At 48.4% G+C, this 18806-nt stretch overlaps 2 protein-coding genes across 9 annotated transcripts; both read right to left on the bottom strand.

Moving 5' to 3' along the window:
* Nucleotides 1-224: 224 nt before the first annotated feature.
* On the bottom strand, nucleotides 225-9724 carry KMO (kynurenine 3-monooxygenase). Of its 4 annotated transcripts, none has more exons than XM_032114684.1 (15): nucleotides 9567-9723; nucleotides 8381-8450; nucleotides 7157-7254; nucleotides 6209-6298; nucleotides 5950-5998; nucleotides 5273-5360; nucleotides 4297-4462; nucleotides 3723-3794; nucleotides 2425-2546; nucleotides 1820-1967; nucleotides 1340-1397; nucleotides 1146-1228; nucleotides 774-875; nucleotides 631-690; nucleotides 225-446 (listed from the first exon to the last, which is right to left on the bottom strand). In XM_032114684.1, exons 1-15 carry the CDS (start codon nucleotides 9618-9620, stop codon nucleotides 288-290), a joined length of 1419 nt encoding a protein of 472 aa, XP_031970575.1. In that variant the 5' UTR covers nucleotides 9621-9723; the 3' UTR covers nucleotides 225-287. The 4 variants fall into 4 exon arrangements, with proteins under 4 accessions (XP_031970575.1, XP_031970578.1, XP_031970576.1 ...); XM_032114685.1 differs by having other exon boundaries at nucleotides 297-412; nucleotides 9567-9724; XM_032114686.1 differs by having other exon boundaries at nucleotides 297-409; nucleotides 9567-9724.
* Nucleotides 9725-10348: 624 nt separating this feature from the next.
* Nucleotides 10349-18566, bottom strand: C7H21orf58 (chromosome 7 C21orf58 homolog). Of its 5 annotated transcripts, none has more exons than XM_032114690.1 (9): nucleotides 18463-18566; nucleotides 17704-17769; nucleotides 16964-17021; nucleotides 15818-15885; nucleotides 15067-15210; nucleotides 14520-14634; nucleotides 12975-13114; nucleotides 12368-12534; nucleotides 10349-11287 (listed from the first exon to the last, which is right to left on the bottom strand). In XM_032114690.1, exons 2-9 carry the CDS (start codon nucleotides 17761-17763, stop codon nucleotides 11272-11274), a joined length of 768 nt encoding a protein of 255 aa, XP_031970581.1. In that variant the 5' UTR covers nucleotides 17764-17769; nucleotides 18463-18566; the 3' UTR covers nucleotides 10349-11271. The 5 variants fall into 5 exon arrangements, with proteins under 5 accessions (XP_031970581.1, XP_031970580.1, XP_031970579.1 ...); XM_032114689.1 differs by lacking the exon at nucleotides 18463-18566 and adding an exon at nucleotides 18012-18181; XM_032114688.1 differs by lacking the exon at nucleotides 18463-18566 and adding an exon at nucleotides 18039-18181.
* Nucleotides 18567-18806: the final 240 nt, after the last annotated feature.

Genomic DNA, 18806 nt, shown 5'->3' with positions numbered 1-18806 from the left:
GCCAGGTACAACACTAAACCATAATCTCTGAGTGCCACATCTATGCACCACATCCCTTGAGACCAGGCTGCCAAGGTGACACACCTGAGCCCCCGGAAAGGCTTTCTGGGCACTCTCTGCCTTGATGGGCTCCTCTCACCTGGGAGAGGGAGAGAGGCCAAACTGCTTCCAAGGGGCTGCAGGAGCTGCCAAACCACATCCCAAGAGAAACAACATCACCCAGCTGAGCCAACAGCCCGTGCCTTCAATTTTATTACTACAGGGAGCTCCCCTTACATTTAAACCACTCATGTGCCAAAGAGAAGATTTCCAGTATTCTTCAGATAATGGGACCAGCCCCACAAGTCTTCCAAGCAGAAATTCAAGTTCCATGCCAGACGCTTTATCAGCAGGTAGGTGCCACCCAGTCCTGCTGCCCCCACAACAAAGAGCCCTCGATTAATTACCTGCAAGTGCAAAGAGAAACCCCAACATCATCAGAGGCTGGGTCCGACCCTGCAGCACCAAGCAAAGTCATCACACCTGGCAATATCCCACCACCAAAGCTGCCCCCACAGCTGAACAGTGCTGGTGTGCAGGATGCTCCCAAGGCTCATGGCATGGGGAGGATAGGCACCACCCTTGACCAACCTTTGTCTGCCATTTCCAGCGTTGAAGGGCCTCATGGTAGCGAATTCTGGTGAAGGTCACCTGGGAGGGTTGCAGGAGAATGTCACCACCCCAAAGCCAGGCAGGAGGAGCTCAAGGCAGTGGGGACTGACAGGCTGGCTTACCATGGTGTACAGTGGGACAATGGTGGAAGGCATGAGGGCATGGAGAAAGTTGTCAATGTGCTTTCGGAAAATGAACCACGTTGAATTCACGTGCTCACGCATCTGCAACAGAGCAACAGTCACCCCTTTGCAAAGAGTTTTGGCAGAGCTCCCCTGTGCTTTGCTACCTCTCCCATTGCCTGTCCTGGAGGTCATGCAGGGATCAGTGCCTCCTCAGCCCCAGTAACATTCCCAAGGAGCTCTGAGGCAAAAGCCTGCCAGGGTGAGAGCCCAGCCAGGGTCTTGCCAGAGGCCCTGCCTGCCGCATGCATCCTGAGAGCACTGCTGTGTGCATGGCCCATGGAACCACAGGTCTGTGTGGGGCTCACCTACCTCTACATAATTGTACATGGCTAAATCCGAAATCGCGTGGTCATCTGGCACCCTCAGTCTGGAGAACTCAGGGAGGCAGGCACCTGGGAGAAGAAAGCAATAGTTCACAGGCAGCTCCCTGCAGGGTATCCAGCTGCCCTCAGCTGCAGAGGGACATTCCTCTGCTCTCGCTCCTCCCCAACCACCTCACTTACCAAGGTCATTGTGGAACTGGTCCATTAATTCATCAAAGACCAGACAATCTTCAAAGCCCTGGGAGGAATATTAGGGGTTAATAGGCATAAAGGAGGCACAAACTCAGGAGAAGTGCTGTCATGAATGCTTAGCTAATGTAGCTGTTTGATCCCATTGACCACAACTTCAGACCAAGTGTCTTACTCCAGGCCCCTCTGGCAGGGGTCTTGAGAGAAATCCAGGGGATTGCCTTTCCCAGGTGCCTGGACCCCCCCTCCCACATAGTCCTCTGCTCCATGGGAAGGTGGCATCATCACCCTGTCCCCTGTCCTTCCCAGGAGGACATCCTGATGGGAGGTCAACCCCTGCCAATGCAGAGGATATCAGGCTGTGGGACAGGCCAGCCCATGAACTCTACGGAGTTAAACACTAAAACCAGGTGTTTGTGGGTTAAAGGAGTGGGGACCCCACCAACAGGGACAGGCCAGCCATGAACTTACCGCATTCATGCCCTGTCCATAGAAGGGCACAACAGCATGCGCGGCATCTCCCATCAGCACGCACCGGGAAGAGAGGTTGTAGGAAGAGCACTTCACAGAGATCATGGCCTGGGCTGGCAGCAAAAAGTAATCATGCTTCAGCTCTTGCCTTTAGGTAAAACAACAGATTTTGTTGTATGGGACCACAAGAGAAGACCAAGCTGTGCCATGTCCAAGCTCAGGAAGCCAGGCCACAGGCACTGTCAGCCTTGGTATGCAAACCCTAAGCCTATGCACTAGGCTATTTGTGCTGGGAAAAATGTGGAAGTCAACTTCACCCCCCGTGGACCAGATATTTTGTCTGCAGGTTTTAAGTTCTGCACACAACTTGATCATTGACATCTTGGTCCTGTTACTGTGAGCAGTGGTAGATATTGGTCAATGTAGGAAGGACATACCAGGGAATATCTGAGTTTCTCAGTTAATATGAAGTCCTGTGATAATTCATCTTAAGAGGAAAGGAAACTGCCTGACACAGCTGAGACTGTTGATATCGTCCAAGAAAAAGCCCATCCCATAACAGATAACTGTGTTAATGAATGAAGAGGGGAGACAGGAACACTTACTCTCCGATGAGGGGGATGGCATCTGGGAAGTAGGTCTGGAAAAAATCCAGCACTTGCTTGCCTGTTGTGAGCTTCTCAAATTCCTCAAATGGCATGAAGAGTGTGCAGGTGAAGGACTTGTCCTGCCAGCCAGGAAGAAAGGTCAGTAAGATGCCCAGAGGCCAGAGAGAGCACGTGGCACCTGAAGCAGCAGCTCAGTGCCCAGCCTGTCACCTGGCAATCCCAGCGACCCACTGGCACAGCAAGGGATGAGTGTCTGGCCACCCCCTTTCTCATGGTGGGCAGGCACAGGGGAGGCAGAAACAGTGTGTGACTGGCCAGCATGGGCCTGGCACAGTGTCCTGATGCTCCTGGTATGTAGTTTATAACATGCAGCTGCAGACTGCTGTTTGTGGGGTCTGGTTGGGCTCAGATGTGTGGGCAGAGAGAGGTGTCAGAGTTACCTACCTGGTGCTGCGAGGTCGGACTGGCTCTGAGCACCCTGCCCTGCACCCCTTTAGGCTGTGGCAAGCCTGGCACAGGCTGGGTGTCCCTCCTGGCTCCTTCTCTGGACATGTGCCAGTATGTGCCCTGGTGGCCAAGAAGGCCAATGGCATCTGGCTTGTATGAGAAACAGTGTGGCCAGCAGGACCAGGGAAGTGATTCGTCCCCTGTACTCGGCACTGGCGAGGCCACACCTCAAGTGCTGTGCCCAGTTCTGGGTCCCTCAGTTTAGGAAGGACATTGAGTGCTGGAGCATGTCCAGAGAAGGGCAACAGAGCTGGTGAAGGATCTGGAGCACAAGACCTATGAGGAGCAGCTGAGGGAGCTGGGAAGGGCTCAGCCTGGAGAAAAGGAGGCTCAGTGGAGACCTTATCACTCTCTACAACTCCCTGACAGGAGGGTGCAGCCAGATGGGGGTTGGGCTCTGCTCCCAAGTAACAAAGGACAGGAAGAGAGGACACAGTCTTAAGCTGCACCAGGGGAGGTTTAGGCTGGACATTAGGAAGAATTTCTTCACAGAAAGGGTGATTAGACACTGGAACAGGCTGCCCAGGGAGATGGTGGAGTCACTGTCCAAGAAGGTTTTTAAGGAAAGACTGGATGTGGCACTCAGTACCATGGTCTGGTTGACAAGGTGGTGTTGGGTCATAGGTTGGACTTGATGATCTCAGAGGTCTTTTCCAACCTAATTGATTCTGTGATTCTGTTATTCCATTATTCTGTGGCTCCTAACCCTCCCAATCCTTGCCACCACAGCCAGTTCATCCCCACCAGCCCCATCCTGTGCCCCAAGAGAACATGGCCCTGATTAGCACCATGTTGGGCAGTGCAATCATCATGAAGGTGTTTCTTGGCCAGATATGGAGGTAGTTTGGTTCCATGGCAAACTGAAAGAGAAAGAAAATTGCCTTGTATCCTTGCCCTGCCCTGCTCAGCTTCCCCAGCCCAGGCTCTGGCTCCCCTCCACACCAGCACGACAGCTCCCGTGGGAAGACACAACAACTACAGGGCCCCTTTCTGCTCCCTGATGCTTCAGGGAGACACAGAGCAGGGGAAAGAGAAAAGGGTAAGAAATATGGGCAAAAATCTGATGCTTTGCAATTGCTGGTGTCCTCATAAACATGTTCCCATACCCCCAGGACCTCTCAGAACCAGAGTTAATCCCACCACTCCAAGACAGGCTCTCTAGGATTTTTGCATGCAGGTACCAACCCCACTTTTGGAAGAGGAAGAGATCCATGCCTTCTCTTAGGAAAGGTTTAATCCCTTGCCTGAACCCCAGGTGAGAAATTAATTCTTCCAAAGCTGTTATAGCAGAGCCACAGTGAAAAGGGGGTGGGATGTCCAACCTGTGAAGGTTGTAGCAGCCCCTGGGACAGGCACACTCACATCTCCATCCTTGGGAGGGATGGTCAGCTCCATGTAGCCATGAGGAATGTACTCGTGGCTGTAGTTAAAGCGCGTTTGCCTCATGAACTGTTTTCTGACTGTTGAGAAAGCTCCGTCACACCCCACGATGAGATCGTAGGTCACTTCCAAGGTCTGCTGGTCAGATCTAAAAGCAAGACAGTCCCTTGGATCAATCTGATCTTTAAGGTTCCTTCCCATCCTAACCATTCTATGATTCTATGGTTAATCATTCTGTAACTCCAGGCCAGCCCAGCACCACTGTGCCCAGAGGATCTGCCTTTTGCAAAATGTGTTAATAATCTTCTAGGGTGAGGGAAGATCAGCTCTCACTGCCTGGGAAGCTCAGCATTAGGATAAATAATTATCCTGTAGGTTATCAAAAACATAACTCTGCCAGGGCTACTCAGCAATACAGCAGGCACCTTTGGGATAACGCTGCTGCTTTGCAGAGCCTGCAGCATCTGCCAGGTGAATCAGGGGTAGGACCAGAACTTCTGTGAAAGACTGTGAAACAAGGTCATGGAACCACAGAATGGACCATAAAGCTGGGCCCGTTCCACTCCCTGCCATGGGCAGAGACACAACACGAGGGTCCTCAGAACTTCATCCAGCCTGGCCTGGAACACTTCCAGGGATGGGGCATCACCAATTATCTGCCCTCCCTGATGAGCAATCTGTCTCTGAACCCAGTGCTATGGATACTGGCACTTTTATCCCCTGCACAGGTCAGGAAATGTGTGCCTGCTGCCAGGCTGTGGGGTTAGTGAGTTGCTTAAACCTTTCTCAGTCTCCCCATGAGCCCTGCCTTGATGTCTCTCCTTTCCAAAGCTGGCACAAGGTTTTGCCTGCACAGTAGTTTCAAAACGGAGATTGCTCAATTGTTTGAGGTTTTATGAATGATTAAGCAGAAACTAACTGACCACAGTGCTTGATCCCACGCTTACCCAGGGATTACCTTTTTATGGATAATGTCCCCAGCTCTGCATTGCACCCAAGGAGCTTGTGTCCAAAGAACAGTTTAGTGTTGGAGTACTTCTCAGAAGCTGTGAAAAGAAAAGAACTAAAGGTAGAGGGGTTTACCATGACCGCAAAAAGTAATTCCAAGAGATCCCTAAATTATAGGGATTTTTGTTGTTACAGCAAGTAATTTGCTGTGTTGCATGAGGGCCAGCAGGCAGGGCACACTGGGACTGGTCAACTATGGTATAAACTATTTGAAAAATGCAAGGAATCCTCCAAGGATTTTTTCTTCCGCACAATGACATGAATCAGTGACTACTTTCCACCATCACTCCACTGAAGTTCAGGATGGGATGACGTACCTGCAGTCAGTGGGAAATTTGCATAAATTTGGTCTAGTCTGATTACATACTTGGCCATAGAGCTCCAATTTCTATTTGTCTCCGTACAATCAGGGGTTATGGAAAATGCCACAAACCGTGACAAGGCTGAGGAGGTGTCTCATGCTTTAGCTGGGAAACAGCACAGGTTTTCCTCTGCTAGTTCAGGCTTGCACTTTCTGAGAGCTGGGTAAGGGAGCTGGGGGCCTAAAGTCTTCTGGTCATGGGGCAAACCCTAAATCCCCAGCAAAAAGTGTGTTAGAAGTATTCGCAAACAGAAGTGACAACCTACCTGTCAGCAGCTCTTTGTTTAAGTTTGCTCTGTCCACAGAAAGAATGTACTGCAAGGCAAACAAACAGGGGGTTCAGAAAGCTTTGCTGAAGGACACTGTGTGGCCAGAAAGGAAACCCTCCCCTCCACGCAATCCCCTTCCCTCATTCTTTCCAGCCTCTCCCACGATCCAGCCTCTCCCACTTCCACGATCTGTCCATAACATAGAGATACAAATGCTAACAAAGACCCCTTGTGCTCTGAGAAGCAACTCCAGTACCTGGTTCTTCTTCCCATAAGGGATAGAGTATTTTTTCCCTGAAGGTGTGTGTATCCTCCTTGCCCGCATGGGAATGCCCTTGGCCACAATCTGAAACAGAAAGGAATGCAACCCAGGCTTCTGGCCACAGCTGTGGGTTTTTAGTACAAGTTACTTAGCATCATCCCCTCGCCCAAGCACTGCACTCGAGGAAGAATGGGGGGCTCTTTCCTCACATATTTCCAAATCACTACCCAATTTAACAGGACTGTCATGTCAATTTACTACAGTTTACTGAGATCACTTACAAGCTCATTCTCAAAAAAATCAGAGGGAAATTGTTTTTGGATAGAAGGGATATGAAAAATCCCAGAGTGCTTGACAGGGCAAGGGAATGACAGCCAAATTACATCCTGGGACTGGGATATGTGTTGCCAAAGTCTGGGCTCCTCTGCAGGGATCCAGGGACCAGGAGATCCCACCACTCCCAACAGCTGGATGTTAAATGGTAGCCAGCACCCTACAGAAGAGTGCTGGGCTCCCAGCCAAGCGTGCTGGGCAGAAGGCAGTGTAGATGGATTTCAGGGATCAGCCCAAAGATCAAGGTTTTGTGGGAAAATACAAATCTGGACATGTCAGTGGGGAAAACAGCTGCCTTTATTGCATCCTGCTTTATTGCATCAGCTCTTTTGGGAGTCCATCTACTCCTGCCCTGTTTGCCCTCATGTCCAGGAGGGAGGGGAGCACGGCAGGGAGGTAAACACTGGAAGCTGTTTGGTCTCCCAGGGAAGCACCCACTGCCAGGAGAAGAGTGCAGCTGCCTGGGGTGGGGGAGATACTGCTGGCAGATGTGCTGTGGAGCAGGGGAGAGCCAGGCTGCAGGTTTGCAGTGGAAGACGTCTGGCTGGGACAGGGCAAGAGTGTTTTAACCACGGAGACCCTCCCCGCCAACAGAACATGCCAGGGTACCTGCTCCTCCATCCCCACAGCTTGGAGGGCTTGGCGTCCCCTGTGAGACAGGGCCAAGTTAATGCTTCTGCCACGGGCAAAGCTGGCCACTCGGATATCTGCGTGGGAGGAGCAATTGGTTATGGAGGCACTGATAGCACAGCCTGGTGAGGGGAACATCTTGCAAGCACCTGCAGCAACAGCAGGTGGGGTAGGGGGGAGTCTAGCCTGGATCCTCCGTGCCACCTCTAGCCTGGAAGAAGCAGCTGCAGCCAAGTGCTGCAAAGGGAATGCTGGATCCTGACAACTCCCCATGAGCCAGAGGGCCCATTTACATTAAGAGCCATTTCTCCTCTAAATGGAGAAGGCTGAGCAATGAATGCCTGGCAGTTCTGCTGAGGCCCACAGACTGGTGAATTTTGGGACATTGGCAGGTCACCTTCTTCATGGCTGATCGGATGGAAATGTCTGGGCATTGGCCTGTTCCTCCTCCAGGTTGCCTCATTTAGACTTCCTGGATTGTCTGGCCAGTACATGGGGCAGAGCCTCTTCATCCCAACATGTATGAGAGTGTAAGCAATGGGCCAAAAATTGGAATAGCACAGTAAGAGCCATCCAATTCAGAAGGCAGGTAAGAGCAATCAGAGGCTTTTCAAAACTGTGGAACTTCTAGCAACCGTAAGCCATGCAGCAGAACTGCCTGTTCTATTAGGGGAGGAAGAGCTACCACAGAGATGTGTCAGGCATGGCTCCTCCTTCCCTTCACTGCATACTTGAGCTGAGTTTCACTTTCCATGGTGTCATTCTCCCCTGCCACTTGGCTTGCCACCTCTGCCCAGGTTTTATTTGTCTGGCAGCTGTCAGATACTGAAGATGAACAATTTCTCTGCCTTTCAGCCAGCATCTTCACTCTAAATCCTAATTTCTCTGTTGTGGTGCCCTGTGGATCTGGAGGCTCCATCTCTCCTTCTGACCCAGCACTGTACTATAATGCTTCCTGCAGACACCAAGCTTCAAAGGTGAGGATTTGAATCAGTGTTTAAGCCAAGAACATAAAAAGGGCATCATTTTAGTAGCAAAAGGGTGGGTTCCCTCCACACAAGATGAACTTCAAATAAATGCTCCTTCCCACCACAGGAGCTAAAGGGGAGAGAGAAAATAATATCCCCAAACTGCCACTCTCAGATTTAATTATTTTCCTACTGTTTCAGTGAGCTCACACAGTAATGATCAGGCTGAACTTACCTTCTCTGGCTTCATAAACATCAACATGGAAACCTCGTCTAGCAAAGAAACAGGCATTTAATGCACCCACCTACAAGACAAGGATCAGGAAGGGTGGATGAAGTATTTCAGAGGTCACTACTGAGATGCATCAAAGGAAAGAAGTGATATGGGGATGCAGCTCAGCATAAACAGGGAGATCTTTTGACCAAGAACCTTAGAAGACTTTTTACTGAAGAGCAGTCCTCCGGCAGCCCTGTGTGTTTGCAGAGTCTCCAAGACAAAAGCCACCCATCAAAACTCTTTTTATAAAGTCATGCCAAGCTCAGGCTTGTTTACACACAGCAATTGAGTGCAGCAGGGTTCACCTCTTCAGCCAGAGACAGCAGGAGCTGGTGTGGGCAAGCTCACAGCTCCTCTCTGGACTGTGTTTACCTTCCTCAATAGAATTCAGGGTGTTGCAGCATTCCCTTGGGAACACAGTGAGGGAGAACAGTATAAATATGTCCTGTTTGTTATTTAAATAACTTCTAAAATTTAATTTCCATTATGAATTGTCAGAACTACAGCCTCTTCTGTCATCACTCTTTTCCAAGAAGCTAATGTCCAAAAAGTCAAGAGAGAGAGATGTAGGTGCTGCAATGCCCCAAGCTGTCATAGAATCACAGACTCTCAGAATGGTTTGGGTTGGAAGGGATGCTAAAGACCACCTTGTTACAACCCCCTGCCATGGGCAGGGACACCTTCCACTAGACCAGGTTACTCAGAGCCCCATCCACCTCGCCTTTAGTGTCACACCTCTCTGCAAGTAGCAGTGGATAAAAACCATTCCCAAACAAAAGTGGGCAGAGGAAGGCATTTCCTCTCAGCCTGGCATTTACTGGTCTCAGTCCTTGCAAAGCATTTCACATTAGAGATTTGGTTACAGCCAAACTCAGCCAAGGGACAGTGGGACCTGGCACCCCAAACAAGGACTGGTTTTTAGAGTACCTGGGCACCACTGCTCCACCACCACCCAAACACCTTCCTCTGAGAAAAGGACAGCAGCCTCCCACAGTAGGAACTCAATCAAACCCTTTGCAACACCCCGTCATCTGACAGAGGAACCATTTTAAGAAAAACATTTACCCCCACATTCAAGCAGTGCTTTTACAGCCCCAGCTCCCCAGCAAACACAATCATGCAGCAGCTAAATGGCATTCCCTACCAGACCACCACCGATAATAGCAACTCTTTTCCCTCGTGGGTCACAGGGCTCCATACTAGGTCAGCCCCTGGGTCTCAGATCCCTGCTCCGTCTCTGATCCCTCTGCTTCTCCCCAGTCCCGCTGCCCTTGCCAGTGGGGAGGGGAGGGGAGAGAATGTGGGTGGCTGAGTCACGCCTGGGTTCTTCTCCCCGCTTCACATTAAAGTTTAACTCCCAGCCTAGAGACTGTCAGGGAGTCAGCCTGGCTGAGCCAGAGGTGCAGAGATGGGAACGTGGTGTTATTCAGTCAGGCTCTATCCAAAGGCCTCTTTTGGAAATTGTAGAGCAATCCTGCAGTCTCCAAGGTACATACACAGAGCAGGAGGAGAACTTGCATCTGCCAGGCATTTGCTGGTGCTTCATTGGGCTGCAGCTGCAGAGGCATTGGTGGGACAATGTGGAGTGACTTCTGGAGCCCCACAGACTCTCTCCTGAGGGTGGGATGTGAGCCACATTATTTGCCCAGGAGCCTCGTCCCATCTTTGAGACATTTTTCATCCAAGGAAGCTGTGCGTGGCTCAGGCCTTTTGGGGTGTGATGCTTAGGAGAGGGTCCATGCCTGCTCTGCAGAAGCTTTCCAGGACTTGGACGAGGCTGTGAGGAAACATCTTTGCAGGCACCATTTCACATGCCCATCCTTGGGAGGAAATACTCTGCTGAGCCAATGCTGCCCACAGTAAGCATTGAAAAGGGGGAAGCCAATTAGAGCCAACATACAATAATTAAACAGCAGACAGTGAAAGTGCAGACATTTGCATCACTGAGTACAATTTATTGCTGAACCTGCCAGGCACCAGCAGATTTGGCTCATAGAATCGTTAAGGTAGAAAAAGCCCTCTAAGAACATCGAGTCCAACTGTTAACCCAGCACTGCCAAGCACACCACTAAGCCATGACCCTCAATGCCACATTTACATGACTAATAAAGACCTACAGGGACGGGGCAGGACTCAAATTCTTCCCTGGGCATTCCAATGCCTGACAATGTTTTCTGTTAAGAATTTCTTCCTAATATTCAATCTAAACTCCTGTGGCACAACTTGAGGCCATTTCCTCTTTCATGTAGTTGTAGAGAGTGAGAAGTTGTAGAGAGCGGTAAGAATCTCAAAGACAACAGAGCAGAGAGGGGAAAGAGCAAGGTAGGTTTTACACAGTAAATAAATTATTCATTAGTTGATTTTGGAACACAGACAGCACACAATTAGCTTCCACCAGTGACAGTTACTATCCTTCCTTCATTCCAAACAAAATTTAGGTCCCTGGGTTTTCTTAATCAAACTCACTCAGAAACTGCACCAGGCAAACCCAGTGTACTGATGTTCTCCACTTTAAAAACAGAAGGCGGGAAGATATTGAAAAAGTGCTACAAAATCATTGTTCATCTTTCTGTACTAAGCAAAATCCGACTGCTGAGAGCATGAAAATGTGTTGCCTGATAAAAACTCTGAGTGAGCCTTTTAAGGAGTCATAAATAAAACTAAAAAGAACAGGATAGCATGGGCATGGATTAAAGCCTGCCCTTTGAAAACTAATAGGAAAAGTAAAGGAGGGAAAAGTGCTTGATTTATGTTGCTGAAGAAAAAGACGTGTCAATGGCTGAGGAAGAACATCAGGATTTTATTGGTTTTAGAAAGGCTACGGTCCACTTGCAGAAGATCATGTAATGTCAGTGTGTGGGCCACCTGCAACAAGAAAAATGGGGTTATTGTGTTTAGTAACAGCCAGCAGTGCTGCAGCTGCAAAAAGATGTGTTTGGTCTCATACCTTGTGGTGGAAGGCAGCTGAAGAAGAGGAAGAACCAGTTTAAAGGCCACAACAAGACCTTTACTGATTTCTGCAAACAGTGAATTGCACTGATTCTGACAGGAGCCAGGAGTTCTTTACTGGTTCAGATTACAAACCCATGTCAAAGGGAAATAGGTAGAAATCTTCATCTCTTATAATCCCATTAGGTAAATAATCAGTTCAGGAATTCAAATCCTCTGCTAAAGAGGGCTGTACAGATACCCCTGCCAGCAGGTCACCCATGCCCAGGGCTGCAGCTGCCTCCATCCTGTCCTGTTCACTAAGGCTCTGAAAGAGCCATGGCACAGAAATAAAAGTTGAGCTCTCACAGTGTGTCCCCATGTCACGCCCCCTTCCATGCTCTAGCAAGGAGCATTTCTTCACCAGCCTTAGCATGTAAGAACTTTCTAGCACCTAGGAAGCCAAGCAGGACAAGCTCAGAGGAAGGCATAAAGCAAATGAGCCCCTGGAGGAGCTGGCTGTGACCTCTGCACAGAGCTCAAGGGCTCTAGGGATCCGGGAGCATCCTGGGGAGAAGTTCATCCATTTCTGCGCTTGAAACTCACCCCCTTCAGCTGCAAGCACAAGCTTATGGCAAAGGCTCAGCATTATTTCTGATACTCCCCTTCCTTTGTGCCATTTTTTAAGCTGGTGATTTGAGTTTATTTCCCCCGGAATTCCTGATTAGCAAATGTCTCAGCAGTGCTTTAAGAACATAAATCCTGCTGGGAACCTTAGCCTGAATGTAAAACACTTCCCCCCACCTCATTTAGCAGGTGACTGCTGGGTTCACAGGGAGACCCAAAAAGCAGGGTGAGAGCCCCTGCAGAGCAGAGAAATGCAGCATGGCAGGGTGGGGGATCTGTGTGATCCACATCCTTGTCAGATCCCCACATTTATTCCACAACCTGCCTCGCCACCCCACCTGGGCAGGGAGAAGGGCTACAAGTGCACGTCACAGCTGACTGCTTACTTACATAGGCTGGGCAGAGCTGCCGGTCCAGTGCTGTGCTGTGGATGTGGATGGGAAGCTCCTGGGGGGCACTGGGAACACCCCCATGGGAGGGTAATGGTGGTGGTGGTGCACCACAGGTGGCCTGGGCCTGTCTGCTTTCACGGCCAGGGGAGCAGCAAGCTGCAGGTCCTTGTTGGAGAGAGACAAAGGGTGGCTGCAGAAACCTGTGCCCCCATGGAGGAGTCCCTGGCTGAGGGCCCAGAGTTCCACTCAGCCACCCCTTGGGAAAGACCTTTGGAATGCGTCTGGAGAAGAGTTTGCAGGTTCCAGTACAGAAGGTCCAAAAACACTCAGTGACTTCAGATTTCACCTGATACTCAGATCCCACTCCCTCCAATTTATTCCATCAGTCAATGTCAGGGAAATGCAGAATGACAGGATGGCCTGGAGAGGAAGGTGGGCATCAGGGCATGCTCTTCCTCTGTCATCTTTCCTAAGGTGCAGTGTCCTCCACAGTCTTCTGGCTCTCCCAGCTCTTTGTGTGTTTTGGCCAGGCCCTGTGCCCTCCCAGGATGATGAGCCATGGCCTGGTGTGGGTGAGGATGCCCTTCAGGATGGGGTGTTGTTACCTGCTGCGTGTGCTGGAGCACGGCACAGCTGGCTCCCCCAAGCTGTGCGAGCGCTGTCAGTGGAAGAGCCTTCAGCATCATGTTCTGCATCATGATCTGGTGCATCTGAGCATTCTGCATCAACATCATCTCTACCATATCTGGGAAGAGAAGAGAAGAAAAGAAGAGAAGAGTTTTATCCACGACTGACAAGCAGCAGAGTCATCGTGGTAAGGAGTGCCCTCAAGCACACAGAGTGGTCACTGCAACCAAGGCAAAGCAGCTGAAAGGGGCACATGAAGAATATTGGCATTATTTCCCCAGAAAGTGCAAAGTTAATGTCTGTGAGTGGGATTGTTCATACCAGTTTTCCTGTTTCTCCTCCCTTCTACAAGAAAGCTGCTGCTGACTGTCTTCTGTCTGTTGCTTCCCCTGCAGGCCCACACCCCTAGCTATGCTGAATGGCAGAATGGAGAAGAGCTGAGCTGCAGATTTCCCTTACTCCAGCATGCACAGGCTCCTGGCTGTGCTCTCCATTGCTTCAGCCCCAGATCATTGCTTTCCATGTGAGTGGTTTCCTCAAATTTATGTGATATTGCAGTGCCAACTTGAGAGTCCACTGACTCATAGAATTGTAAAGGTTGGAAAAGACCTTTAACATCATCAAGCCCAACCCTCAAACTGTCATTTCATGCACCTCAAATCTCCTTTGGGTTCCAAAGGACTTGTGCAGTATAACTAATTCACTTGGGGAGAAGTGAAGAGGGAGAGGTGAGAAAAAAAGAAGGGAAAAAATAATGAAGGCAACTCTCATTTTCCTTTTTACTGATCATACAAGAAGTAGTTTACATGTAGCAGCATCAGAGAAAACATGAATGGATTGGGAATATTTTGGTTATGGAAATAAACTCAGATTCAAAAATCCAGACACTTAGATGAAGCATGAGCTGAGAAATATTGCGGTTTCATGACTGAGGATTCCTGTATGGGATGAACCTTTGGCTGAAGGCTGAGCCAGGGTAGTCATCCCAGGTTTTAGTTCATGTATTATTTCAGAGTAGCACCCACCTCTGTTTAGAAACAAACCCTTTTATTGGCATTGCACTATATTTAGAACAACACTTTCAGATGTTCTGTCTTGTTTCCAAACACAGGGCACAAATAAAAGCCTGAGGAGACTGAACAGCATCTCAGGAAGGAACAAAAGAATAAAACCAAACTCTAGAACCCTGTTTGCTAATTCTGGAATCATCCATGTGCATGAGTTTGACTTTCTTAATATTACTCAGAGCCATGAGTTAAGCTGTGTTGCTTTCCCAATCTTCCCTTGAGTTTGTAGTTCCTTTTTCCTTAGTTTTAGTGGTAAGAGTTTGCCTGAAAGCCTCCCACAACTGGTACCCATCCCACTTATGGAGTACAACTCCCAAAGCTCCACCAGCTCATGAAACAGCACATCATTAACTAGCTTGGACACCGTCCCATGCCCCCTTCCACTTGCCATGGTACCTGCCCTGCCCTTTCCAGGCCTGGCAACAGGAGCTGGCTGACACATGGAGAGTTTGTTACCTTCTTTAATGTTCCCAGAGCGGGGGGCTGCAAAGGGCTGGGCTGGGGGAATCTGTGTGATCAGAGGGGATGGCTGAGGCAACTGCTGGATGATGGTGGCAGGCTGAGTTGGCATCTGGAACAGGAAGGAAAATGGAGAAGTCGGGGTTGGTTTTGGCCAGCACCCCTGTCTATGGGAACGGCTGTCATCTGCCTAGGTTTCAGAAAAACTCTGGGATCCTCGTGGAGAAGCTGTTGAGGCTGTGGGCTGCATGAGCAGACAGCGATGTGCATTAGAAAGTGGCTGAATGGCCAGGCTGGAGCGTGGACAGCCCTGCCACTCTTTTTGCCATCTTGTTCCAAGGGTAAACTATTCCCATCGTTAATTTTGGGCCTTATTTGCAAGATGATTTCCCCATAGGTTTTGCTGAGGGCAGCAAGGGTCCCGTAAAAGAGCTAGAGGCATTTCTTCCCTTTTTGTGGGAGGAGGAATTCCATACAGGTCCCAAATGGTTGTCAGCTCAGGCTGGCACAGTGCTAGTGGTGTTTTCCAGGAGACAATCCTTACCATCTGCTGGATAATCCTTGGTGGCTCCACTTGGGAAGCTGGAAAAGGGATCTGGTAGACTTGTGGGAGGGCAGCTCTGTGGTTATGGCAGTGCCCTCCAGCTGGTGCAGGTGGCTGTGAAAGCTCTTCCAGAAGGTGCTGATCCTTCAAAATCAAGTATTTTCGTAAAGAAAATCTGGTCACAGCAAGGCAGACAGTATAGTTATGCTCTCTGGACTAAATGGGATTAGCCCCTGGGAACCTGCAGTAGGGCACTGCAAGTGCCTGCGTAAGTATAAAGTTTTCCTTCCCACAGATCTGGAAGAGTAAGAAAAAAGGATTGGAAAAAAAAAAAACAACTGTGCAGAACAAGCCACCAGAAGTCTGGGAAAACATTTCATTAATAGTTGGTACCCTCCACAAACTAGGAATAAATAACAATTACTATTGTCCCTACTTCGGCAGCACTAAAAATCCCTTCTTTGCATTTTGGCACAGGAAGTTTATGATACAGCAGTTCAGGACAAACAGAATCATCCCACTGAATACCTGAAGCAGGTGCAAGCTTCCACAGCTGTAGTGAGGGAAGCCAAGCTGCTCCCCAGGCCCTCTCCCTGATTAGCTGGCCCAGCCTTTATATTCCAAAGCAGCAGAGTACTAAATCCTGCCCAGCCCCAGAACTAAAGGACAGGAAAACACTGAATCTACACCAGCAGTGGATGTGCAGGTAACTGGGCCCTGCCTGTTGCTTCTGGCCAGAGAGGGCTCTTACCCTAAGCTCCTGCAGCAGATCTTTCCTTCGCCTCAGGGCGCTTTGGAGCATATCCTGAGGTCTGTTCCCTGGAAGAGGAAAAGTCCATTATCTTCTCAAAGGATCACAAAGACAGAGCTATTACAGCACCTGTATTATGATAATAATGTGGAAAATGTGTTATTAGATAGCTTGAGTTCTTCCACAAAAGGCTTGGGCTACTTTTCTTGTCAAATACGTGTATGGATAATGACTTCATGCCATGTGCAGTCACAGCTGTTCAGCAGCTCTACAAAGGCAAAACACCTTCTCTGAAAATAAGCTCTTTAGATTACTTTCTAAAGCCCCCTTTTAACCTCCTGGTTTAGGAGTCCATTTCAGCCCAAAAGTTTCGAGATGTACCCTGTGCATGCCGAGGATGACTGTTTGTTGTAACAGCTCAAAACAAACTCAGGTTTGAAAGCCAACTTTTCTGTTTCTATTTTGCTCTGAGTCAACTTCCTTTGCAGTTTATCCCACACGTGGTTGATTTTGAACTTGCTTGTAATGAAGATAAGCAAGAATGTTTTCAGGTACTTTGGAGCCATGCCTGGCATCTGCCCTGGAAAGCACCATTTCATATTTTGAAACTGTAAGTTGTTATAGGGTTTTTTGGAAAATTTTTGGCCACAGCATTAGACGTTTCCAACTATTTGTGCATCAGATCAATGAAAAGGAGCCCAGAGTACAATCTAGAAATATCACTGAGCTTCTACTGGTAGCTTTGAATCCACAGATAATATAAACAGTGCATGTGCCATGCAAAGAAATGAAGTGTTCCTCCTGCCTTTTCAGGATCACCAAAACCAGGCAAACAGCTGGACTACAACAGGGGCTCACTCCTAGGTGTAAGAGCTAGGACAAACTGGATCACCATCAGTTGGCTCCAGCTGAGCCAGCAGCTGCAGCTGAGAGGCTGCAGAGGATACCTGGGCAGGAAGTCGTCTTATGTTAGTGCTCAGCTGGTTGTTCACTTCCCTTGGTCAGGAAGAAATGCAAAAGATAAAAAGCAGTCAGCTCACAGCTGTTAGGAAGGAGAGGGGATCATCTCCTGAGGAACTCATGCCTGGGAACATAGCCAAGCCCTTTCCAAAGTATGCCCATAATTAGAAAAAATGCTTCTCTTACTTGCAGCTAGGAGAGACAACTCCATCTTCTCTAGGTTCTCCTGTTCATTTTCTAGTCTCTGTTGGCAGAACCATAACCAGAACTGGTTATAAGTCAGGCAGAAAAGCTCACAAGGATTTCCAAACATGGCACAGGTTTGGGATGGAGGAAATAGAGCAGAAATGGAGAAAAATGGTGGTTCTTAAAGAAGTATGAAATGTCTCACTACAAATCTAGTTACAGTAAAGAATAGTCATGCTTCCAACTGTCCAGGCTATTCCAGACCTGAAAGTTGATAGCATCATGAATCAGGAGTTATATACATAATTTATTTTGTAGGGAAGAGAGCTGCATCATATGAAGAACTTGATAATGTTCAGTTTGAGCTTGCCTGATAGTCCAAGATCTGGACTCTTGATTCAGCAAAGGTCTGACCAGGCAACACATCTTATATGAAAGCAGACATGAAATTGCCTTAAAACAATCTGAGATTCTCTTTACCCACGATTTGCTCCTAAACTTTGCCTGTCACAGCTCAAACTGGCTTTAAGCTAACTGGTGACATCTCCCACAAAATCAATTTAATTTACTGTAGGTCCACGTAAACTTGCACAATGTTACTTAAGAAAGTGACAGTTAAGTAATACCACTCCTCAGTGTATCTCAGTAGAGTTATACTATTTTAAAGCACTGTGTTAATGCTTAAACATGCAAGAGCAAAAAGCAGAAAAAAGGTGACCACTGCAGAATTATTCCCTTACCTTTTCTAGGAGTTTGAGTTTCAGTCGTGTCAGGTGATCCACCACTGAAGGATCTGCCATTGTCTTCTGGAAGAGCAGGCAGGCAAAAACAGGTTAAAAAGCTAAACAGAGGCAGATAGGTTTTCAGTGCTCATTTTTTCCCCTCCACAATCTTCAAAGAATAATTCCATTATTAAAAGACAATAATACAAGATGAGTATAAATTGAGAGAAGAAGATAAAAGCTTCAGTTTCACTCCCAGACAAAAGTGAGTACAGGCATTCACAACATCACAGACACAGCTTTTCCTGCCATTTCTCTCAACACACTTTTGTGTGGCAGGTTGTGATGCTCACAGGAGGGCAACTGAGACTGAAGATTTGTCTGTTCCTAATGGTTGCTATCCTTCCCCTCGCAGCGTTACTAAACCTGGCCTCTGTGTTGTTAGAGCCTTCTAATTAGCTCAGAGGTTTGCGCCTGTAACCTGGTTGCTGAATTTGCACTGTCAATACACAACGTAAACAATTTAATCTCCAGGCAGAGAAGCTTGTGTACCTTCGATAAAGCAAATGCCCAGCACATTAGTGGACAAGAAAAAAAGAAATAAAGGCAATGGTTTTTTAACACAAGCCCAGTGCCAGGGGTCAGATTATGATCTTGCTGATTGGTACCTGTTTATCCCACTGTAAGGGGTCTGCACACTTTTGACATAGCCCTTTACATGAATTGTCATTACCCCACAGTAACTAAAAAAAATGAAGGAGCATAGCTGGAACTCACCTCTGGGTAAGTTCAAGAGTAAAGAGGCTAAGGTGTAACATCCTTTTGGTTACCATCTTCCAAGAAACCCACAGAATATCTCCCTCTCCCAGCAAACCCCTACCAGCATAAAAACAGGGTGACATTTATCAGTGACATCCATAAAATGAAAACCAAGGCAAGAGAAAAAAGCTAAATAACAGAGACTCCTTCTCAGTATCATATTTTAAGCCCAGTTCTGCTCCCAGGAGAGATAAGTTACAGCCCCTTCCTCACTCGAAGGCCAAAGCAAAACTGCAGCAGAGCCACTGCTGGCAGCTCAGAGATGCTCCTAAGCTGTGTGAGAGCAGTACAGATCACCTCTC

Source organism: Corvus moneduloides, chromosome 7 (genome assembly GCF_009650955.1).
Source record: "Corvus moneduloides isolate bCorMon1 chromosome 7, bCorMon1.pri, whole genome shotgun sequence".
Lineage (NCBI taxonomy): Eukaryota > Metazoa > Chordata > Aves > Passeriformes > Corvidae > Corvus > Corvus moneduloides.
Note: the sequence above shows the minus strand (reverse complement) of the source record. Positions and strands in the feature narration are given on the sequence as shown.

Coding starts and splice junctions, on each gene's coding strand:
- KMO (XM_032114684.1), bottom strand. CDS start 9,620: ATGGAGCCCTGTGACCCACGAGGGAAAAGAGTTGCTATTATCGGTGGT. Junction 7,255..8,380: donor TGTTTATGAAGCCAGAGAAG/GTAAGTTCAGCC, acceptor CCTCCCACGCAG/ATATCCGAGTGGCCAGCTTT. Junction 5,999..6,208: donor CTTATGGGAAGAAGAACCAG/GTACTGGAGTTG, acceptor TTTGCCTTGCAG/TACATTCTTTCTGTGGACAG.
- C7H21orf58 (XM_032114690.1), bottom strand. CDS start 17,763: ATGGCAGATCCTTCAGTGGTGGATCACCTGACACGACTGAAACTCAAA. Junction 15,211..15,817: donor ATCTGCTGCAGGAGCTTAGG/GTAAGAGCCCTC, acceptor TTGATTTTGAAG/GATCAGCACCTTCTGGAAGA. Junction 12,535..12,974: donor TGCTCCAGCACACGCAGCAG/GTAACAACACCC, acceptor CTCTCCAACAAG/GACCTGCAGCTTGCTGCTCC.